Here is a 25361-nt window from a genome sequence, read left to right on the forward strand (position 1 = left end):
AATGATCATATTCAGCTATAGCTGTGGAGACATGTTTGCAAACTCACAGCACAGTCTGAAATTACAAATACACACCCTAGAGCAATGTTTCTATCCAACTAAAGATTTCACATGTTCCTGGCTGCACATGTAAACATCTCCCATATTGTTCCAATAGAAGAAGACATGTTAATAATAACAGCATCTTAGCCTAATAATGTTCATGTCATGAATCCCAAATCAGAACTGGATTGACTTTCCTCTTTGTTGAGATTGTATCCCAGGTAAAATGTGTGATTAAAATTGGGATAAATACAGGTGAAGTAGCCTACATTAAAAATATGTTTCACATGTTTGTTAGGTATTAGTACATGGAGACCTGTAAACGACCCAGGGTCCTTGAACATCATTCCGAGTTCCACATTCAAACTGTAGCTGGCCCAAATATTTTATATTTTATCATGCAGTTAATAAAGAAAGAAAAAAAGCATACTGTAGCTGCACTTAGTAGTAGTAGGTCTAATAGTGATACACGCTAATATGTAGACTACATGCATTCAATCAAATTAAACTAATGGAATAAAAGCAGTATGCTGGTGAGTTTCTAACTGAGGAAAATGAGCTTCATGTAGACTTTTTTTTGTTCTCATGTACTGACATCTATTGGCCATTTTTAAAAATTGCACTACTAGTACGGTGTCCCTGAGAGATCGTCTCAACTTATTAAATTGCGTTTTTTATGATGCCTTCAGTGTTATGGGAAATGTGCGTGCATAAAGGATCAAACAAAGCAACAAAATGGTACACAATGGAGGATGGATGGATAGATTTACATTAGTGTCTTGGTTTAGCCACTTTTCTATAGAGTTTCTGTAATGTGTGATGCATATGGTAAAAACTGTTTTCTATCCTATCAAGGCATCCACTTGATGTGCACAACCGCGTCCCGCGTCTCCCGCAAGGAGAAATTACGAGGGTTACGTGAAGGCAGCAAGAGAATGGTTGCATTTATCCCACAACAGCGCCATCCCGCCATAGTCTTGGTTTTGTTGGAAGACCCCTCACGGAAAAGTGTTTGGCAAGGAAAGGGTTAAGGAGTTTATAGGGTTTAGATCGATGCTCCCTCTCTCACACGTCGCCATGAACAAATGAATTCGCGGGGACTTAAATATCAATTTCACAAAGGAGAAAGAGTCCTGTGCTTTGAACCTGACCCTACCAAGGCTAAAGTGTTGTATGACGCTAAGGTAAGTTAATGTTTTGTGCATGTAATTTAGGTCTTCGGTATCGTATTTGGATTTTGTACAAACGAATAATTTATACGGGAAAAGCAGGGTCAATTCTGTATGCCTCAGGATATATGCATCGACCGGGAAGGCCTGCGGAAAATAACGTTGACGTTAGCTGTTACGGTTCTTGAATGGTTTCCGGGTACGTTTGATTTCACATTTCTTCTTGAAGCGCATGATTTTTAACGTTACGTAGTAAAGATAACTATGATATTTTGTAGCTGTTATTTAATTTCAAATAAGGCATTTCGGCCAAAACTATTAACATTAACGATGCAGGCAATAATAGCATTATTCAAGTTAACCTTTAACTTACTGTTTATAAAATATCTCTGAAGTAACGTTATAGCTGGGTGGCTATCATCCAAAGAAAAGTAAGTTTAACGTTAATCCTAACACCTAATAAACAAACGGACCAACACATCTGCCTTGCGAAGTTGGCCATGGCTGACCGTTATGAATCAGTTATTGTTGTGTAGCTATTTAAATGCCATTGCATGCGAGCTAAAAAGATCATTTTAATGTGTTTCAAGCAGACAAATGCCGAGTATCAGTATTATAATCTTGTCGGGTGAGTCCTCAATGTGGTTTTCACTAGCTGGCTAGTGAACTTGGCTAGCTAACGCTAAGTGCAGTGCAAGTTAGGGTAAGGTTTTGTTTACATCAAGGCTTGGCCTTTGCTAACCAAGGGGAGCTAACAGTTAGCATTAACTGTGGAATTACAAAGTATTTTGCTTAAGTAGCAATACCGACGTTACAATGTGAAATACCAATTTACACGTAACGTTAACTTACTGCATTAAACATTTTTGTGGCAAAACGTAAAGCTAGCTACTAAAAGCATCAAAAGCAAGGGATGCTACGGTGTATTATTGATAACTTATATTAAATTACAGTACGGTACAGCCGGTCCATTTGATGCTTAGTCAAATAACGTTACGTGGCATAGTGTTGTGTAGGCTAATAGTTGGGCATTAAGGACACATTCTTCTGATATTTCCAAACGTAACGTTAGTCCCTCGCACTGTTGCATTATGAGGAAAGTTTATCCAGCCAGTCCCAAGCTTTAGTTAGCCATAGCTTGCATCATATTTCATGAGGTTATGATAATACTTCATTTGCCCGATAAGAACTGACGATGCACATCAATGATGATGATGTCTGAATAGCCTTTGTGGTTCCATTTAACGCATGTGCAGTCCTGATTTGCAGAGTGATTGAATGGCTGGAAGCATACAAAATATAGTTGAATGCAAACTATAATATTGACTTTTGAAATGCAAGTAACTGAAAATGTAAATTCTCTAAACATGGAAATACTCAAAGAACAGTAAGTGCACATTTATTCCATTTCTGCTGTTCCTACCAAAGCGTTTGAGTGTTGACACCAGCTGAATTGTGTGGGGAAGCACTGTCCTTTGAACCACAAGTTTCTTAAGCGAGACTGTTCTTAGTGTTCTGTGTTCGCTTTGCAGGTCATTGATGTCTTGATAGGTACAGACGAACATGGAAGAAGAATCCCAAAGTACCTGATTCACTTCAGTGGTTGGAACAGAAGGTAACATTAATTGGCTTGCTCTGGATAACAGTCAATGAACACAGTCACCTACCTATGTATACCTACTAAGTCATATTCACTGTAGTGTTTATTGTTGCAAAATATCATGTTCATCAAGTTGTGTAATAATAATCACAAAACACTGCAGTGAAATCATGCAGCTCTGTGTGTGTTTTTTATTTTTTTTATTTTATTTATTTTGTAAATGTTTGTGTGTGGTTTTGAGTAGCTGGGATCGTTGGGCTGCAGAGGATCATGTCCTAAGGGACACTGAAGAAAATCGTAAATTGCAACATAAACTGGCTCGCAAAGCTCTAGGTCGCATGTAAGTTCACATTCTGTTAATTCATTCAATCATGGAGGTGAATACCATCATAAAATGTAATCATTGAATATATTTTCACTAACACAGACCTAAGTGTGCACCACTTAGGTCTGTGTTAGTGCTCAAAATAAGGAGGATGTTCTCAGACTTCAGGGAGAATTCAGAGTAGAATCACTGAATTAATCTTTTAACTTAATTGTAAAGCTATAGTTAAGTTTTATTGTTGATTTCAGACAGGCACAATGCTGTCAGTGACCATACATGACACCCGTAACTAGAACCACAAGTGTGTCAGTGTCTAGTCTGCATCCACATGTTTTGTTTTTGACCTTTCTAATGGTTTGTTCTATTTTTAGACAAGACTGATACCAATAGTGTGTGTTGTTTGTCTTTCCTGGCGGTAGGAAGAGAAAGGCATGGGCGAAGAGGCGTCGTCGTCAGTCTGGTACTAAATCTTCTTTGAAGACTCTCCCTAAGGAGGACGACAGTGATGACGCATGTGAGAAATCTTTCTCTGTCTCTGTTATTTTTTTTTTTTCTTTTTTCTTTTTGCTCCCAGTCTCCCTTAGCAATCAGATTAATCCTTCCGTGTTCTTCTGTCTTTAGGTTTGATTTCGTCTTCAGAGAGCAGTGACGGGGACGATTCTGACCCTGACTCTTCAAATAGTGGGGACAGCACCTTCTCTGAGGACATCAACAAAATGGTGAAGTGAATCCGTTCAGTTTCCACCTCAGACAAGGGCATATATAGACCAACGTTTGCATTTTAGGCCTTTAGTTGATGTTGTTAGTTGGCATAGCAACATGCAATGATTGCCACCAGAAAGTTCCCTTGTAATGTACATTTAGAATAAACTCATAGTACACCTGTGTGCTTCTAGATTGAACATGTAATTAATTGGGTGATAGATTGAAATCTGGTTAAGCCCAACATGTATTTTATGACCGTGACTTTGGCCCAAAGAAAACCACCATATCCTGTTAGTTTCTACAGAGCATGTACATGAAGGGTCATATCTTGTTGTTTTCAGAGGGTTGAGCCAGACGTCAATGTGAAGAGGGAATGTGAGGAGAAGGTCGTCCATGTGGACATCAACATCCCCGATGCTCTGAAGAAGAAACTCGAGGACGACTGCTTTTACATCAACAAGAGGAAGAAGGTACATGCAGCAGAGATTAAGCAGTGTTTGTTTAGCTTGATTGATGGTAGGCGTGTTAAGATAATGGAAGCTTGCTTAAATTGAATTGACTCATGCTTTGTTCGTGATTGGCCATGTTTTTCCTCTCCCAGCTGGTGATGGTTCCCTGCCAGACGAATGTCGTGCACATCCTTGAGTCCTACGTCAAGCACTTTGCCATCAACAAAGCGTTCATGGCCAACGAGCGGTACCGGCGTCAACAGAACACCACACAGAACAGCAGTCCACAGCCAGTCCCTCCAGAGAAGAGGTGAGTCTGCATGCAGAAAAAAATAGTGTGATAGAAACAGATTCCGTATTCATATTGTGGTAATTCTTGTATTTATTATATGTTGTAAACGCATTTTTTTTAAATTATATGATTAATTCCTACATCTGGGACAGGCCCAGATTAGAGTGTGCATCTGTGTTTTTGAACATTAACTAATTATCCTTTTTATTTTTTTAAGCGAGGAGTTGTGTAAGGAGATGGTCGATGGCCTGAGGATCACATTTGACTTCACCTTACCCATGATCCTCCTCTACCCCTGTGAACAAGCTCAGTTCAAAAAGGTCAGCTCCTCCAGGCTCTTCCTGGCCATCAATGAAAGCTCCCCTTGCTCCAGCAAGTAAGTCTAACATGATGAATCAAGTTTCAGAAACCTGGCTATGATGTACTGCGTTTGTGTTCTGCTGGTAAGCTATAAGCCTTTTTCTCTCCATTTGTGTTGGAAGCACCCAACGAGAGCGCAGCCCAAGCCCGTTGGGGCACAACCCACCAACCCCCCAGTCCACAGACAGCCAACCAGCACTGAGCGACACTTCTGCCACGACGCCTACTGCCCCAGCCCCAATCCCGAAGCGCAGGCGTCACCCTGACATGGACTGTATCTCATACCAGTCCCAGTCACTCAGACGCTCCACCAGGAACACGTCTGGAGGTGACCGGCCAGCTGAAGGAAGCAGTGGAGGTAATCAGTGTTTACTGGATTTAGTACTATTTTGAAAATGATCTAAAAGTGTGTGTGTGTGTGTGTGTGTGTGTAAAAAGACTATCTAATGTTACATGGTTTTATTAGTAGTTTGGTCTCTTATTTTTTGTGGAGTGAGTAGTGACAATAATTATACTTACGAGCTATAACTACAATGTATGGAATGATCCAGGTGGAGGCAGTGCCACAGCGTCCCCGCAGCTCAAACGCCGCTTAGTCGACACCTCATCCCAGCCAAAGTTCTTCCTCAACCTGGACAGAAGTAAGCTGGCATGACATTACTTCTAATTAAAGCTTCTTGTGGTATTACTCTTAAATGTAACATTCAACCTGAACTCATAGTATCTGGAAAAATCAGTTTCTGTTTTAATGGCCTGCAGTTATCCAACCTTCTTATCTAAATAATGCAGTATTTCAATAAAGTCTTTACAAGGGTTTTTCAAAGAATACTTTTGTGATTATTCCTCCACAGTGTATGACTTTATGATTGCTTACACTAAATACAATTCAAATTCCAATATAAATCCTCAGATTCATTATCAAAATGATGCATTTCATGAAACATTTAGTATAATGATATTTAGAAGTGACAACTTTTTGTTTTTGTAATAACCAGCTTGGCCCAGTAGATGGTGCTACCTTATTTCTTTCCTCACTCATGCATTGCATTAATTCTCGTGGTCATTGGTTTATTTTGTTAGACATCTTGCTGTGTAGCTTATCATGGCTGAACTCTGTAAAGGTGTTGTTCTCCTCTTTACCCAGAAACCCCAGTGCACAGTGGCTCGTCTTCCCCGTTGCCCTTGACGCCGAGCAAAGAGCGAAGTGGGCCTTTCTATGGCCTGGAGAGCCGGAGAAACAATGAGCTTAATGAGGTAATTAACATAATATTAACTGGAAGGGACACAGTGTCTTGCTCAAGGACATTGGGATAGTCATGGAAATGGCCTCATTGCAAGGAGAGAATTTAAGCAACCTGTATGAATTGAAGTTGTCACTTCAATCAAAGCACCCAGTGTATTAAACAGTTTGGTCCTTTGCTTGTGTTTGATAATTTATACAGGCCTATGGTATTGCCAAGTTTTACATTAACCAGTCAGTAGAAACATATTGGACATTGATCACAACCTTCAAATATGGTCAGTTCAGAACTGTTCATGGTATTTGTAATTGGTAAATATATGAAATCTCAAAGTTTCTGTTAAATGCTTTTTCCTTTACCTGACCAGGTCCTAAGTTGGAAGCTAACTCCTGATAACTATCCTCTGAATGACCAGCCTCCTCCGCCCTCCTACCTGTACGGAGCACAGCACCTCCTGCGGCTTTTTGGTTGGTCTCTCTTATCATTTAACTTTCACAGGTTCACTAGTTATACATGATTTAAGTGTTTGGATGTTCACTGTCCTCCTTTTTTTTTATTTTTATTTTTTTTTTTACTTATAGTGAAGCTTCCTGAGATCCTGGGCAAGATGCAGATCCCTGAGAGGAACCTCCGAGCCCTAGTCAAGCATTTGGAACTCTTTCTCAGGTAACTGATGGTTGTGTTGTGTTCAAGTCAAATATATCTTGCCTCTATGCATAAGAGGTCCCATGGGTAAGTGCTTTACAAAGCAAGGGAAGGACAGAAACTACTTAATTAAAATGGGTTAAAGACTATAGGTTGCAAGTTTATTCCCACTGCACAGATGGCAGAGTACCAATGCCTGGTTTACTCAGGCCTGAAGACTTACAATTTCTTCACTAAAATATTCAGGCGTAATATTGAAATCTCATCCTTACTTAAAAAGGTTTTGTGCCATCAGGTGGACAAAAACTGAATAATTCCCATGGAGGGTAAATCATTAAGAAGGTGATGCGGTGCATTCAATTACTGAAGCATTAAATAGGGAGCACTTCAACTTAAAATGCACCTTTAGTAATAACATGCACGGTTCATTAACCAGGGTATGACCTAGCTAAGCAGCAAAACTCAGTAGTAACTGCCAGTGTTGAGCAGCAAGAAGTTCCCTTGACAAATAGATTTTATGCCTTATACTCATAGTATGCAGATGTAGTGAAATGTGTGGTAGCCTGCTTCACAGTAGAATAGTAAAAGCAAGAGATTAAAAGACAACAATAAGTGAACAACAAGAAAATAATCATTGTCTGCAAATGATCACAACCAAACAAAAAAGGCAAGGACGAATAAGTAAATGAGAGCATTGGGGAGGGTGGAGGGGAGGGAGAGATGGAGCGAGAATCAGCATGTGTTAGAGGGAGGGAGATGAGTGGGCGTTACACAAGCGCGGAAGTCTAATCTTTAAATCCTCCCTAGCGATCTTCAGTTCAGCCGGCCCCAAACCTGGGGGATTTAGGTCCTCTCATTCTCTAATCAAACACATGCAGTACCGCCTTCTGCCACCTTGCAGTGCTGCAGAGCAACATCTGAACATGCCATGGAGTGGGCACGGAGACAAAACCTGAGTCTGAGAGCCAAAAATTACCTCTGTTGCACTACTCAACCAAGAAATGTATATAAATAAATAAACTGGAGCTCAGCACTTGGTGCCACAAAAATCATGAGGTGGTCTTCTGAAAATAGCTAGACTTGGCATTCATGTGGGCTTGTGGGAATAGAGTGGTGTGCAGTAGGAAGGGATTACAGCATTCACCTATGTATGTGATGCATCGCCTTCACCAGAATGGCTCTAAAACAGCATTGTGAACACTGTACCGTAACACTTGCACCAAATAAAATACCAGTACTTCATTCTTTTCAGCAGCATTAGCACTTTCTTTTGGCAAAGCATCTCATGCAGTGCCATCAGTATTGAGGGGAAACATCGGTAGAAAGTCTTTTAATTCACTCCAGTGGCACTGGATTGCAAATCACCGGTGCATCTCTTTTCACAGAACATTATTCTGCAAAATGGCACAGACTATATTGGAAGCAAAGAAGAGTGAAGTGCTTAAAAGAAAATTACTTTTGCAGTTTCATTTTCCTCTGTAGCCTCGTGATGAACTAAGCGCTTAAGTCAGGATTGATAATATTCAATACGGAAAACACTGACATTTTCCTTCATTAACTAATTTAATAGTTTGACCGTGTTGGGGACGCTGCAGGACACTGGACACAAACTGAAATACTTGTGTGTGTCTTTTGGGAAAGCCTTCGTGCCTTTTACTCTGAATCCCGCCTTGTGGCAGATTGTGCCGAGCGGGCAAAAATTGATTGATGTTGCAGAGACTGATGTGCAATGCATTTTGGGATTTGGCCACAGTTGATCTCTCACTCTCCTTTTCTATGATTACGATTAAGTGTGGGCGTGTGTGCATGCACATGTGTACACACATGTTAGGCTGATATACAATGTATGCCTGAAGCGGCTTGCCTGGTGTTTAATACTGATCAAACGACAGTAAAGATTAGCACAAGCCTGAATTTCTGGGACAGAAGAACCAAAATAAATCCCAATTAATATATATGCACTGATACCTGTTAAGTGCCTTTTTAAATAAATCTCTCTCTGAATCAACTTTTCTTGTGCGCAGTAAAGAATTAGGCTTAAAAATGAAATTTCTGTAAACCAAATCTTGCTTACCTTTTTATTCATTCACTGTGGGGTGCTTACACGTTCCCTTTATCGTCCCATTAGGTTGTCTTGTTTGTTACTCGTAGTCAAAGAGTTCTCCTCTGATGAGGATAATTTGTTTGCATTGAGATTAGGAAGGCCGGTGGAGCTAAGATGAGATGGCAAGATTTAGAGGATTTGGCCGAGTAGCGGATACTAAGAAGATTCCGGATTAGTTTTCCCGCTACTGATTAGAGGGTGGGGGGGTGGATTTTTCACTCTTTCCCTCTCTGACTGTTGGTCGGTCATTCTCATGTTCTCGGTATTTCTGTCATAGGAATTGGTTCTCTGGTAGTGGTATAGGCGTGGATGAGGGGGCTTTGTCTCCGACATATATCCCACTGGCAGAGGGCAAAGGGTCTGGGATTTACGTGGAATGAGCAAGGGATATCTAGGAAAACCAGAAGTTGAAGTGAACTGGGACTTTTTGCTTCATCTAGGCCTATTGTATTTGTGTTGTTTGTCACATGACAAACGGCGCATGTTCAATATTAAATCTGAACAGAGAGGAATGCTGAATATTGTTGGAGTCAAAATATCTCACCATATTTCCCTCTTTTGTACTTCATTTTCCTGCCTCCCTCTCTTAGGTTTCTGGCGGAGTTCCATGAGGATTTTTTTCCTGAGTCCGCATATGTGTCAGCATCAGAGGCCCACTACAGCATGAAACAACCGAGGCCAATTTATTGAAGGAGACGCTGGCTGTTGTGTTTCCTTCCCTTGCGTGTCTCTACCCTGACCTACCTTTCAGCTAGCATGACCTTTTTGGGGCGTGTGTCCAGCGGAATCAGTAGCAGCTTTCTCTGGAGTTCAGCTGTATTGTTTTCCTGGACAGGCTTTTCTTCTCCTCTGGCCTAATGTTAGTTTTCCTGCTGTTGCCTCGTGGAACCAGTTGCTTCTGCCACGCCGCTAACCCTCACCCATGCTCTATTTGTGGGAGTGTCCTGCTAGTCATGCCACCCTGCTCTGCTTCGCTTCAGTGTACTGCTCCAAGGCATGTCGAGGGCCGTGTGATGGCGTGTGCTACCTTTTTTGTAGGCCCCATATGGGATTTAATTCATAGGAGACAGCTACTTATGATTCTTCTTTCCAAGCCTTTCCTCATTGTCATGTTTTTTGTTTGCTGGCCTACACTCTTTAAGACCGAGCTAAGGCTGGAAAGTTCTCTAGCGCCTCAGATGTTACAGACTTGCCAAAACAAAACCATTTTGAATCAGCTGTGGAAGCCGATACAATTACTGCTGTTTGGCAAAGACCTGCTCTGACTTTGTTCTAGCCACAACATTGGAACATTGTGGCATGTTCGTAGAAGGGAAAGCGACACTGATTGAAATGCCCTGTGTTCTTGTTCTGCCTGCCCAGTAAACTAATTTTCGATCCTCTTTAGGATGCTGGTTTGCCTGTTTGGTTGCTTGCCCCCTCTTTATGTAGCGACTGTAGAGCTGCCAGTGGTCCTCTCCCGGATAGGATTCCTCCTAAGCTACAGTAGGACTTCCTATGCTGGAGCGGCTTCATTGCTTTTGCGGAGTAATTCTAATTAACTGACTCTTTAAAACTTTTACCTTCAGAAATGTTGTTTTTCCTCTGGACTTTTCTGTTGTATTACACTGTTTGGATGTGCAATTCAGTGTTCATGAGAGATGTTCTTATTTCTTGCTTTGCTTTTGATGTTGTCCTGTGCATGTCTGATAAATGTCTAGCAGCTTTTTGTTGTTACGTATTTTTTATTTTTTTTCTGCTTGTTCCTCTCACTGTGGCCACCGTCTAACAGAAAGTACAAGGCACAATGTGAGAAAATTGAAAAGATGGTGCGCTGTGGACAACATATCTGAGAGTAAACCGTGTGTTGCTCCTTCATATTCATACACAAATCTTTTTCTTAAGCTAATCTTACAGGTAATCTTTAATATACAGTTAAAGACCAGTACCAGAAAGATTAGACAATCACTTAAAATGTGTCAAACTAATTTAGGAAACATGTATGTGATTTACAACATAACACCTGATGCAATTTGCTAAACATTTCATAAGAAAGAATTGGCAAAGCAAATGCTAGGAATTATTTGAAAAATGCAACAGAAGCGATAGTTATGGTTACTCGTCATGACATTGTGAAAATGTAAATACAAAAACGCCTGTTGATCAGTATGTTATTTATTTTTCTTTGTGCCACTGGATCAATCTGTGTTGCTTGTTGAATTGGTTGCACAATACTTGACAAAGCCCATTCCAGACTTGATAACACACAAATGAAGTGTCAGCTGTTTCTTGGCCTAATAACATCTGTCTATACAGTAAACCGATGTATTGTAACACACTTGAATGTATAATACAATGTATCTGTTTCCTGTTATGTACAGAGGTATAATTTGCATAGCATGTTATTAATTTCTATTGGGTTTATTCAATGTTGTCTGTTTCCCTTTAGCCCTGTGGGTTTTTTCCCCAATAGTTTAAATAAAGACTTTGTAAACTTATTCACATATACATAAAGCACCATGATTGTACTGCCTTGGCCAATTTTAGGCTTGTCAGTTGTTGTATTATCTTTTCACTGCAAGATGAATCAGCTTGGGCACATGCAAATGGATTTGAATCTCAAACCTCACAAAGCACTCCTCAATTTAAAGTTAAATGTAGACAGGAGAATTTTATCCGCTACCTTGACCTTCCATGTCCCCGGACTATAGCTGATTAAAACTTTCACCCTAAAAAATGCTGTTGCCACAGTTTGACGTTTTTCAATCTTTAAATCTGATGTCCTTGTCAACGTGACTCTTCTGTTTTGTCTTTGAACTACTTCAAAGCAAGCCTAGTCTAATCTAGTGGCGCTCATTTATATGAAAAGTTGACACTACTTTGACACTTGTTAATCAAAGAATGCTGATCTAACAGATCTGCTATTAATGTGGTATGATACCGCCACCGTTCCTCTGGTGAGCTTTAGTGAGCAAGTTGAAATTTTTATCTAATCAGTGTACCCTTGTCTGCTGAAGATGGATGGGAGTCTTCTAGTGCTTGTTGTTCTAAGCAGAGGTGGATGTGTTTTTGGCAGCCATTAGGGTTCAATATGATGTTCAAAAGCATTGACTTTTGGAAGTGGTTGTCCAGAAACACCTCTGTGTTGAGGGACTTTGACCCAGTGGGCAAAGCCACTCTAAATGCCAGTATTATATCTCCCAGCAGAACTCTTGTAGCTCTGGCACAGCTCTCTTGGAGAAATTATTTAACATTTTGGGAAATAGCTTTTTTTTTTATTGCCACGAGTTAGAAGAGAAGACTATACTACTCTCATGTCTCTTGAATTAACTTTGGAACTTGAGCTGGAAGTTTAGCTTAACTTAGCATACAGACGCAGCAGGGGGAAGCAGCTAGCGTGGCGTTATCTGAAAGCTCAAAAACACACCTGTTTTTGTTTGTGTAAGAATTAAACAAATGAGATACAAGGTGTTTAATTAGCTTTAGAGGTAGTGCTAGTGATGTTTTTGAGCTGTTGGAGTGTATCAGGGTAGCTCTTTCCTCCAGCTGTTAGTTTTTGCTAAGCCAAACTAATCGAGTCTTGGCTCTAGCTTCATACTTGATAGACAAACATCGGAGTGGCATCAGTCTTCTAATCTAACTCTCATATTCCAACATAATTTGCCTCCATTTTTCATTCGTGTATTGTTTTATGTAGTTTGGTCAAGTTAGATGGGGAAAGCCAGAACCTTTTAAGCTTAATGCTATGCTTTCTATTTTAAAGCTATCGAGTTTTTCAAATAAAGCAAGTACACTGTATTTACCAAGTCTTTGCCAAATTTCTAGTGCAGTTAAGTTAACCTTTTGGCGCACATTTGAAAACCTTAAAAAAGGTAATTTTTAAAAGGAGCTTGGATTTGATGTAAATTTGATGTATGATAGTCTCTTTTCCCATACCTGTATACTGTATCTTTACTCTCTTCTGAACTATGCTCTTAGTCTATTTCCTGTGTATCTATAGAAAGCTGGCTAATCTGGCCTCCCCATATCAAGGTCCTAATGGGTTTTAGTGGTTAGCCCTAATTGTATTTGCACTGGGTTCGACTTCTTGTAATGAACCGCTTATCACTGCAACCCAAGACAGCACTCTCTTGCTTGCTGCTATCATGTAGCCGCAGAAGCCACCAGTTCAAGCCTCACCGTGCATCTCAAATCGATTTCCCGTCCCGCAACGTCTCTCTCCACTTACCACATGATTCAATTGTTGGAGGGAAAAATGGGATGTAATGAGATGTGCGTTATCACCTCATAAGTGCTGCTGCCCGCACCTTTCACCTGATTCCGCCTCTTCTTTTGTTTGTGTTCAACCCCTTCCATCTGCAGCGGCTGTGTCCTATCTTTCCATCCCACCCTCTCAGTGTCTGGCTTCTTCTTTAGTCCCCGAGTGGTTTTCTTTTCCTGCCCTCACATCCATATCACCATCTCTTTTGTCTAATGTTTCCTCTGATTAGTCTTTTGTCTTCCCGTTCCTCTGCTCACTCAATTTATTGAGACAGAGAATAGAGTTAGAAGCTTTTGGCCAGAAGGAGTGCGCATACATTTCTTTTCATTCATTTCACTCATCTAATTCAGTGTTTTCTGCTTCCTTTGTGTCCATCCACTCCAAGCTTTTGCTTTATCAAGATCTTTTGACGCATTCATCTCCTTACCCATCTTCATCCCATGTCTCTGGGATTTTTTTCCTATTCACTCATCACTCATCTTCATTCTCCTGTATTTTACCCACCCGTCCTCCCCTTCTCTCTGTTCTCGTTCTTGCACCATGGACCTAGGAGATGGATTGCAAGAGGAGAAGGTGTACGGCAGCTCCTCTGCCTCCTCTGACTCTTCTTGGACATCATTTGACCTTAGCACTGACCTCACATCAGTCAGCTCTGACCAAGTCTCGACATCTGTGACAACACCCAGCGGCTGTAAACCGTTTGTTGACCAGCACCTAAAGACGTCTTCTTCAGTTAAGATCTCTTGTGAAGCAGGAACCAGGGAGGTTGCATGGAGGGAGACATCTTTTCTCGGAAATGATGAGTAAGTACATCACTGTAATAGCTACAGCATTCATCAGGGACAGGGTGAAAATAAGTGACAGAAACACTTTGATGTGCAATGTAGTGGTGAGAAATAGGAGTTTGGTGATTTAAAACCAACATAAAACGAACCTACGCAGTACAACTGAGGCTGATTAGTTTTGCTGGTATTTTCTCATAAACAACATTTAAATTTTGACCTGATAGCGGTGTTTTCATTAAGCCCACCAATATCAATATGTGGTTTGCATACTTGTTGAGCTTGTGACAGCATACCACTGACATTTTGATAAAGCCGTCTAATCATCTGAGTCATTGCAAAAAAATATTGTTCTTTCTCCCTTTCTGGTTGAGAGCAGCAAGAAAAACAACTAACCTCTCTAGAAAAGATGGGAAAGAAGAGGATAAAAGTGGCGATGATTATCTGTTTCATCTGGTTTTAATCATGAGAGGTTCTGTAAAGGGAGTCTGATTCCCAGTAGCAGGACTGAGAGAGCGGATAAAAGAAGCTGTGCATTAGTTTAGATAGAGACCATAAATCACCTCCTTGAATTCTTCAGAGAATCTCAGTCTCTGGCAAGTGGCAAAACCCAGGGTGTTGTTCATCAAGCCTTACTTTTTCTCTATCCTTTCCACTTTTCATCACTCCACTATATATATATATATATATATATATATATATATATATATTATATAAAAGCTTTCCACTGAACCCTCTCACCATGTCTTCAAATCACCCCAAACTCCCTGAGTGTTCAGTATTTTTACACAGAGACTGATTAATCTTTGGTTGAGGAATCTTTCAGAGCCAATTGAGGAATATAAATGCAATTTGCTCTTTTTCTCTCTTTGTCAGTAGCTGGGTTTCCGTCTTTAAAATGGAATGTCTGAATAGAAATGGCAAATGTCAGCTACTTGCATGTATTTACTCATTCAGGTGTGAAGAAAGACAAATGGGAATCTAAATCTTGTTGACTTTTATAACATTTTGCAGTGCGCTGTTCTTGGGCACATGGAAATGTTGTGCATAATATATACAGATAAATATACAGAGTACAATATTTACAAAACGCATTCCATTTTTAATAAAAAAAATTTGTTTCATTTTGTGACAAAGGTCATACTAATTAATTAAAAAAATCTTAGCTAAAATTTTAAATTTAATTAATAGTTTTATACTTTTTTTTTTGTAGAGAGTTGGATAAGAAGATTGATGTCATTGCTATATCTGTCCTGTAAGTATTAAGCTGGAGCTAGGAGATTAGTTTAGCCTTGCTCTCTCCAATGTTTAAAAATGTACCAAACAAACAACAACTAGGCACAGCGGAGTCAATTCAATTCAGAAGCGTTTTAACTTTGGAGAGAGCCAGGCTAGTTATTTCCCCCTGCTATTCTAAGCTATTCTATTAAGAAAAAACAATTAAATCACGTTAACCCGATTGATGGAAACGTTGCAAATTCATATTCACATTTTCATATTTCTTATGTCATTTCAAAAGTTTGGGCAAAATTTGTTTGGCAGTTGTCAACCCTTCACTCTTTCTCTGCCTCCTCCAGGTCTCCCCATATCTCCTATTTTGCACTTTCTTCCTTTTGCTGATCTCTGAATCAGTAATGTGCAGGGAAAGAGTTAATGTTCTCCTGCTGTATTTAAAGTCTAAAAAGGTTACAGCGATCATTGCTTAAACCCCGTTGGCTGGTGCAATTAGGGAAGTTTAACTGTGATTGGACCATCTGGAAGAAAATTGGATGCCTCACGTGAGAATAATAACAATAAAATAAATAGCATTTCTGAACATAACTTACTGTTTCTGTGACTTACTGTTTTTGCCCTTGCTGTGCCGTATTTTCCGGAACAAAACTAGAGAGGGGGTGACTTGCTGCTGAATCACCTGACCTTAGGATGACCAGATGAGAACAGTGAAATTCGGGACAGGGGAGTTGGATATTGGCGTGCCTTCCGGTAGCATACATTACATTCATAACACGTGAAAGTCAAAACTCAATGCTAAAATGAATTTTTTTTGTTCATGAGGTCAACTGTCTGTCATTAGGAAAACAACACAATGACTGTGTTGTGTACAACTTTGAAAATCATGATCTGTTACATAAAATTTATTTAATTTAAATTCATTTAATTAGTGCAGTGCCTATCATGTGTCAACTACTCATAATTTGGGACGTCTGGTCCCCTACCTGACCCCATCACCACCTCTGCCCTTGATCGCCAGCCTTTTCTCTCATTTCTCCTTCTTCTAATGTAGTTTTTCTCAAGTTTAACTCAGCAACTTCACAACAACATTTTTGTTTTAGTTTTTCAGTTGTCACCCCACCCCCACTGACCCAAACATAAAGTCATTTTGCTGCAGTTCTGGTTATTGTGTTTGTTGGAGCCTGCCTGCCCCTCTGCTTGTGGCAGCCTGAGGATTAGGATACAGTCGGGCAGAGAGCCGCAGCATGATGGCGCACTGAGTCATGAGGTAAGATAAGGTATAGTATTTACTCACATCTCATCCTCCATGTCTCTATGATGTAATGATGAGCTATGTGGGCAGAGTGTACTGCTGTACACTATGTATGGGGGAGTGTTATTGAGGTGCAGGGGATGTTTATGTCTGTGGAGTACATACATTTTTGGTTGTGTGTGTGTGTGTGTGTGTGTGTGTTTTATTTTCTCTAGTCATTCTTTTTTATTTCTTTTAGCCACTTTATTTCTTTTCTCAGATCTTCTGCCCTGAATTTAATGATTTTTTCTGCTCAAAATGCTGTATCTATTCAATTTTACATACTCATGGCAGTGTACAGATAATCAAATATCACTGTGAATTTCCATGTTCCAGTGTGCTTAGTGCCTCATTTCACCTGAACAGAGGCTGTAAATGGTTAGGTCTAATGGAGAATTTTGGAGAAAGTTGTTTCCATCTCTACAGGCGAGCAGTATATGTGGCAGACATTTTCACAGTTGGGTGGAGGCACTCTCATCTGAGCCCCACCACTTATCTCACTGTAGTAACTGCATTCTCAACTCGTTCAAGCTCTGTGGTTTTGACATCAAATTTGAGAGGATTTAAAGTCCGGCTTTAGCGTGAGGCTCTGCAGTGCGTGCAGTCTGTATGGCCACCCTCCTAAACCCACAGTATATACACCATTTCCCAGCCCAGATTGATAAAAGTAAATAATGTCACACATTTCGACATAAAATGTGATGGATGATAGATTAAGTGTTTAATGAGCTATGTAGTAGTGTTGTAGTCAAGACCACCCAAACTGAGACCAAGATATGACCAAGACCAAAGTGTATAGAGCATTAGCTACTTCCCTCAATGTCTCAATGGTCCCTCAAATACCTAACTAAATTAGGTAGCTTGTGCATTTAGCTAGGTGGCAAATAGCTGGCAAGCAATTGAAACTAGTTCCCTGAAACATATAGTATATATGTTATACACAAGTAGCTAACTTAATACAGTATGTATAGCTAATATTACATATTAAGTTTTTTACCTCCAGTAAGAGTAAGGATGTTAATAAATACATCGGCAATGCACAGGCAAGTTAGTGATATCTCCACAGTTGTCATCTTGACTGTTCTTCAGTAGAAATGCAATCAATTCTGAGACGAGTACAACAAACACTACTTTGCAGCCAGTAAAGAATCTTTACCTAGTGTACATCTGAAAATGCCCACCCAGAGCTAACTTTTCATTTATGTTAATATAAACATACAGTAAATATTTTACAGTCAAATATCATAATGAATCATACGTTCATGTACGTTGTTTCGCAAGTGCAGTCTGAGGACACAGTATACGAAATTATGTCAAAAGTAATGGAGATTGAGCATTTAAAGACATTTCTTACCTGAGACAGTCCTTTGGGGCAAATAAGTCTACGGTTACACCATCGCAATAGTTGCAGGTTACACTATGACAGCAGTATGGTTTTTATGATCAAGACACACTAAATAACATTGTACAGCAAGTCGTGGTGCATTAAAATACGTTTTGCTCACACTGGATGTTCAAAACCAGATATTATCACAATACAAAAGAAACATATGAGAAGTAATGAGATGAAAAATTAAAGCAAGTATATTTTGGACACTAGAACCGAGATGACTAAATCACTCCAGAGTTGTCCCTTGATTACCCTTAAGTTGACCTTTAGTTGTAGAGCCCTCATTGGACCACCAATTGAGTTTGTGAGTATAGCTGGATGTGTGTGGAATACAGGCGTGAGAGTTACAGCCTATCAAAATGAGACATTTTGACATTTAATTACAGTGTTTTCATTGGGATGCTTTATTCAAGGTTAATCAAAAACTAGACATTTAGTCTTTTTAACAACAAATAGTAGTTAGATGTGGAGAATGCTGTTGAATTCACAGACAATTGGGCAACTGTATTGGTGCAGAAGCAACAGATTTTCTGTGATGATCAGCTGGTGGCTGGGTCAGTTAATTTCGGGTGTATTATGACTGATAGGAGAGGGTGTAATTAAAGAGGATGAATCTCATTTTAATGAAACAGTAAGGGCCATTGGCACTCAGGAGTGAGCCGTCTGTTGCATCAAATCCATTATAGATGTGATTCTTTTTATCTGTGAATGATACAGATTATGACAGGTTATTGCTTTTGTGCTAAATAGCAATACTGTTGTATTTTTACCTATTAACAATATCTGCATCTTGAAGTCCATCATCTTTTATTTTGGACAATGAGTCATCACCAAGATCCTCCTCTTCCATTCAGCCGCCCCCCACCCACCCACCCACCATGACAATCCACATAATATTTCATAAAATACAGCTTATGGTAGGAAGTGGATAAAAAAGCCTTTACTTAGGAGACTCTTTTCCTTGCTTTTGCCAGTACACAAACCATGTTACATAAAGTCTACAAAGCCTCCAGATGGACACGACCAGGCCCAGTCATTTGGCCAGGAGTCATTTCCAGCATCATATGAACACAAAACACACACACACACCTGTACGTGTATGGGTTTTAAGGCATTTAGGAGCTTATTCTCATTCTGTAATCTGTATTTGTTCCCTGTATCTATTCACCTTTGCCACTGCTGAACATTCACCTTCATAGCAACCTTAACCTCAATTCTAAATCATATAACCTTTGAAGCTGGGTGAGCTAAAGCATTTATTTAAGTTCAGGAAAATATGGAAATAAGGGAGTAAAATTAGGAAAGAAATAGGATTTTTAGCAGTTTTTTAATGTGGCAATGGGGTGGTGATGGAACAGTGGATAAGATGCATGTCTTTGGTGTGAGAGACCCAGTGTTCAACTCCCCACTGTGACACGTCCACCAGTTGCTCCAAAAGCATGCAACCTTTGATATCAATAGCAATTGTAAGTTGATTTGGATAAAAGCGCCAGTTTAATTTAATAAATGGTCACGGAGCAACCTCCATATCTACAGTAGAAAATGCTAGCTGGTTGATATCTGATATTTCAACACAGTATACCATATCAGCAGCTATTTCAGTCTAATCATAATTGTTTTATCGTGCTGTGTATATATAAGTAGTCACACAGAGGTCATGGGCATATACAAATCAGTAGTTCCATCCCTTTAGACATGGCTATAGATAGCTACTTGGCCAACAGTCAGTACCAGGTGGCATCTCAGAGGTAGCTGGCATTCACTGAACTGGAATGTGCGTGGCTAGCATTATATCTGCAAATACACTATAACAATTTTACAATTTACAATGTGGAGTATTATATAAAACAATCATTAATAATTACCAGGTAATCAGTCATGTCTCCAAAAGCCACCTGCAACTGCTTGATTTTCCTTTTAATGTCATTTATATCATTGCCAAATTCTGTGGAAAAACTGTTTGAAAGATATAGAAGAAAATTTAACTGTGAAAAAGAGCAATGTTCTCACCTACAAAGGGTGATTGTAGGGGGCATCAGACCATGCAGTGATAATTCTCAATGATAATCAGACAGGCAGCCCTTTTTGGCAGCCGGCTAGATGTAAAGTGGAGTGAGATTGTAGGTGCTGTATGGGTTACCTTACACTTGGGTTATCAGAGTACTGCTTTTCTATCTCAGATGTTGTATTGAATTAGGCCAACAATACATCAGACAACCTGAACGGTGATTTCTGGTGTCTCTGAAACTACTGACTAAACTCCTGCTTAACAGAAAATACAGCTAAAGTCACCTTTTCTGCCTTTTTATCCACTAACATCACTCAAAACCTTCTAAACTCACTGTTGATCTTGACAGGAGAATCCATAACCTGCTTGCACCACTTTAGAACATGGCATTTTTGTTTAATAAATACTGTATTTCTGTAGCCTTCTACGGACAAACAATTAACACTGAAGATACAAATGTGTAATGATTTCTTATGACCGCTGATTTCAGATTCTCCAGTACTGTGAGAGGCTTCTCATTGCCAGGTGGGATGCAGAGCACAGAAGAGCACACCAGCATTGTGTAGCATAGGTCCGTGTGTGCCAGGTAAAAGGGAAGCACAGGGAAATGTGTGAAATTAAACAACAATCCTAACAAAGAGTGTTAGTGAAATATATATTTCAATGTAACAGTTATCCTCTGTCAGACAAAAGTAAAAATCCAATGAACAAAAAGTGTTTGGGCATAGTTCACTGATTGCTTGCAGATTGCATTGTGGGCAGCATTAAAAAGTAATCGACAAGCAAGGTGAGCGAAATTGAGGTATAAAATCTGTGCAGCACTCAATGCCCAAGAAAGGACTGTTTTGTGTCTGCGTGGCCTCCATAGGAAAACAATGGATCATGTAGCACAAAATGCTAAGTCTGTACACTGCACACCCGGGCGTCACCTTGATGAACTTTATCCCTGTTGCATTCTTGCAAAGTGTGTCTGCTATACTCAAATTTCTTTAGGCAGGCCCTCTCTTTGTCCTTGTTGTTGAAGTTTACTGGCAGTTACTACTATTGAGCAGACTGATGACTCATGCCCGCCTGGGGGTAGTTTATGTTCTACAATTTAAAAACTTACACATAGTGGTTATTTTACAAGCTGATTCCATTCCATGTTCATACTCAATATACTTTGACTTCTACCTAACTTTGGGGGATATAAACATTTTTGTTTTTTTATCTGTGTTTTGATCAAACTACTTGATGCATCAGCATTAAATAAAAAGCTTCGCCTAAATTAAATATTATATAAAATTTCCCAGTTCAGAAATATCTAATAAGTAAATTAGACTAAGAATTGGTCTGTTCATTCAATACTCAGGTCCAACCCAAATGACTACTCAGTATTTAGACCCTCATGATGGGAAATATAATTTAGGTAATTAAACAGTACATAAAATACAAAATGGCCACAGTATTTCTCAAATCCTGGCTGCAGCCCTTTTTCCTGTCCTGTAAGTTATGTCTTTGAATTCTTATTTATCCACACATAAATGCAGAGGGAGTGAAGATTATTAGCAATAACCTTCGCCTCTATTATAGCCCCCAGTGCCCTACACCCCTACATAGACCAGACAGTGTTGATATTACAGTGGGTTTAAGTAATTTCATATAGTTTGTGCTCATCCCCCTCTTCACTGAGAGAAATGGGAGGGTAGAAGTAGTTTATGTGATGGTGTGTGTGAATAAATTTTCTCTCTCAATCTACACAATCCAATTTTATAGTCACCAGTCCTTGTTTATCTCCTCAACTGAGTCAGCAAGGACGGCTGCTGTGTCACTCTCTTATTGTATATATATTATCGTTGTGTTAATCTACCTCTGCCTGCTGTATGCCCTCAGGCGCAGCTGACCTCTGTCTGCTCCGGCCAGAGAGAATCACTTCACAGTCATTGATACACACACACACACACACACACACACACACACACACACACACACACAGCCAACCTATGTTGCATTAGGGTTTAAGAGTGGCTTCAGACATCTTTGTGTCTGAGATACACACTCGCACACATACACATGCTCACTGTAAGTACATCTGCTGATGTCTGCGCTTAGTAGCAGCTCTAAAGTTGGCACACATCTGTTCATGCATTGATCCATCCGCTCTGTGTGTGCTCTGTGTGCGAGCTGTGTACGAGCTGTGTGCGGGGGAAAGGGAGTTTGTGTGCGAGCACTGGACAACACTGTATATCACACTTCTTGTCATCTCTCTGATGATGCTGTGTTGGGGGAGGTTTTCCCAACATTGTCCCCCTGTTATCTCACGCCCCATGACACTCTCTGCATGCATGTGTGTGCGCGCCGATGTCTGTGCATTTATGTGTGTTTGTGCGAGTGAATGGAGTTTATCCCCGCTGGCCCAGATGCCCTGGCTAAATCCATCACCAGTGGTGCTGCGCAGCGGTGCTAAGCTGGAACATTTGGCACCAAGCTAGGAATGGAAAAAAAAAAAAGGGAATAGAAAGACAGGAACACACACACACACACACACACTCTCACACACACACCCCACACTCACACACAATCTCCACACACACACACAGAAAATTGAGTTTGGGGATTTAAAAAAAAAAGAGATTCAGAGGTGGATTTTTCAGTGGAGGAGTTGGACTCAGGGAGCGGGACAGGAGCTGTTTCGACGGCGCTCTGAGCCTTTGGGTGGTGGTGGGGCCGGGGCGTCCATCCCAATCTCTCCACCCGTTCATTCCTTCATCTGTCTGGTCCGGGCTGACAGGATGGAGCCATGCGACGACGATGACGATCTGGGAATGTTAACTGCTTTCCAGTAAGTTCTGGTGTCCCTCTTGTTGTGTACTTGCACAGAATGCATGTCATCGCTGTTGGACTTCTTTGCAAAGTAGAATTTCTTTGAGGGGAAGATGCATTTCCTCTTTCAGTACTTCCTAATCAGAGTGTTGAAGTTTGTAGCAAGAGCTTAGCTCCTTGGGGAGTTGACATAAATGTTACTGTTGGTTGTTGGAGTCATTGTTGTGGGCCTGTTGCTCAGTGTCACAGATTCTTAATGAAGATTGTTGTGCTTGACTGTTGTGTTGTCTTTTGATGCCTTCCCTTATTGCTGTTTTTGTTTTCATCTGAAACATGTAGTGTTTATGGATTAAGTCTATTGTGGATTAAGTTAAATTGCTTTATTCTTGTTAGCCAAGGCCAGCTCTGCATTGTGTCTAATGTCAGAAGTTGAAATACTCTACAATGTCTACACCTGTGACCAAGCAGGAATCCGAATGTCATTATAGTAAGTGGTAGAAGAAGTATTCAAATAATGTCCTTAAGTAAAAGTAGCAATAACATACCAAACATACTCCATTAGTATTTAAAGGCTCTACATTAAAATTGTATTTAAGTAAAAGTATTAGTAACAAAAAATACTTAAAGTATCAAAAGTAAAAGTATTCGTACATTAAGAGGAATGGCCCCTTATCATATTATTGATGTTGGTAATTAATATATAAGCAGTACTTGGAGCTAATTTATCTACTTATACTGTCAGGAAGCTTAATTCATAGTAATGCATAAAGTTTTATAGATGGACCATATGTTTTGTATGTGAAATCTTGATCTGAATTGTAACCCTATAACTATAGCTGTCAAATAAATGTGGAGTACAGTATTTCCCTCTGAAATGTAGTGGAGTAGAGTATAAAGCAGCATCAAATGGTAACACTTAGTCAAGTTTAAGTCATTGTACTTAGGTATACTACTTGAGTAAATATACTTACTTTCCACCACTGGTTATATCTGCACAAACATAATACATAAGGTTACTGTTAGGGATGAAACGGTATGAAAATTTCATATCACGATTATAGTGACCAAAATTATCACGGTTATCAGTATTATCACGGTATTGTAAAAATGTGCCGAAAAATGTACTGAAACACACACCGAAACCATTTCAACAAGTTTTATATTGGAAACTACAAATACAATTGCCATTTTGTGTGCATAAAAAATAAAATAACAGCAAATACCTTTTGTAAACATATGAAAATCATCAGTGTGCATTATCAAGATTTTATATTATATAGGTAATACAATGACCCCGTGGACAATTACATGAAAACAAAAAAGTTTTAGAAGACCGTGATAGTAACTACAATGAGCCCAACAACTGACATAAATACAGAGGACTCTGTAGCATTTCTAGATATGCTGGTTGGTTGACTAAACTGCATAACGTGTTATCATGTGCAGTGGACCAATAGACTCTGCCGACACACGACGCACACAGCAACAGAACAACGTGTAGCGCTTTTACAAGAGCAGCTAACACTGAAAGCTACAGTTTATACGCTGTTAACAAGTCAGACAAACCAAAGCTAAAAGTTAACTCACCCTGCGTTCACTATAAGGTAATTTTGTTCAATCGCTCTCATAAAAACTAAAATATGACCGGACTTCAGAGTGACTGAAAAATCTCCGCAGCGTTGTGATTGACCCAAACAAACCCACGTTGCATTCTGCGCATGCGCGCCTGTTTCTGGGAGACGCTGGACAGTGTTTGCCGTGAGATTGTAATAGCGCGGTTAACCATACCATTAATTATCATGGTAATTAAACTGTGTACGGTAATAATAACTGTCGTTATTACATACTGTACAAAACCGCTCTCGCAAGCATAAGTGACAGAACCTTATTTTAAAAAAATTTAAAACCCATTTGTACAATTTGGCATCCCCAATCAAAATGAACTGAATGGGATGCAAAATGTCAGTCGCATATTGACAGGCTTCTCTGTAAATTAGGTAATTGTTTATTGATGTATTAAATACTACAAGTTGTACTACACTGACTGACTGTTAGCATTAGTGAGCTCCTTGGCACTGATAGCATCACCATTTTTTTTTTCTTCATCTCCTGACTGATCATCATAGCTCATCTGAGCAAGTTGATGGATTTAATGCCGGACTGTCTTGCTGCAGGATTTAAAGCAGCCATATTGTAATCTTGCTCACTGAATTGATGGCACGTGAGTCATCAGTTACATAAGGCTGAGGTGGCTCCAAGCAGCAGGGGAATCCAGGACCTTGTAATTACTGAACACACTTACAGATTACATCATGGATTGAGAGGGTTTAGCTAGCTGTCTGTTGGGAAGTGTGGCGTGTGTGTGTGTGTGTGTGTGTGTGTGTGTGTAGTGTGGCTTCATAAAATGTTATTATTTTGTACATTTGTGTGCACATTACTTCCTGCACTATGTAGTATGTATTTGTGTGCACATTACTTCCTGCACTATGTAGTATGTATTTGTGTGCACATTACTTCCTGCACTATGTAGTATGTATTTGCGGGCTGTATATATGTAAAATGCTGTTTTAAATAAATTCTCAACTAATATGAAAAATTTTTAATTAAGATTTTATTAAAACATTATATATATATATATATATATATATATATATATATATATATATATATATATATACATACA

At 39.7% G+C, this 25361-nt stretch overlaps 1 protein-coding gene across 5 annotated transcripts in view; it reads left to right on the plus strand.

Annotated features, from left to right (window-relative positions):
• The first annotated feature begins 985 nt into the window (after positions 1–985).
• The window catches only part of LOC123974868 (male-specific lethal 3 homolog), a 63127-nt gene continuing 38751 nt past the window's right edge, over positions 986–25361 (plus strand). For 2 of the 5 annotated variants that reach the window (XM_046055845.1, XM_046055863.1), the window contains exons 1-13: positions 986–1226; positions 2744–2826; positions 3056–3151; positions 3556–3650; positions 3758–3855; positions 4183–4311; positions 4443–4600; positions 4800–4958; positions 5065–5300; positions 5494–5583; positions 6087–6196; positions 6551–6650; positions 6765–6849. In XM_046055845.1, the coding sequence (XP_045911801.1) occupies positions 1128–1226; positions 2744–2826; positions 3056–3151; positions 3556–3650; positions 3758–3855; positions 4183–4311; positions 4443–4600; positions 4800–4958; positions 5065–5300; positions 5494–5583; positions 6087–6196; positions 6551–6650; positions 6765–6849 (1538 nt within the window). In that variant the 5' untranslated portion in view covers positions 986–1127. Of the gene's footprint in view, positions 1227–2743; positions 2827–3055; positions 3152–3555; positions 3651–3757; positions 3856–4182; positions 4312–4442; positions 4601–4799; positions 4959–5064; positions 5301–5493; positions 5584–6086; positions 6197–6550; positions 6651–6764; positions 6850–9522; positions 11410–15167; positions 15210–15531; positions 15590–25361 lie in introns of those variants that run through there. The other 3 variants (XM_046055872.1, XM_046055853.1, XM_046055882.1) reach the window with 3 other exon arrangements.

This window comes from Micropterus dolomieu, linkage group LG01 (assembly GCF_021292245.1).
Source record: "Micropterus dolomieu isolate WLL.071019.BEF.003 ecotype Adirondacks linkage group LG01, ASM2129224v1, whole genome shotgun sequence".
NCBI lineage: Eukaryota > Metazoa > Chordata > Actinopteri > Centrarchiformes > Centrarchidae > Micropterus > Micropterus dolomieu.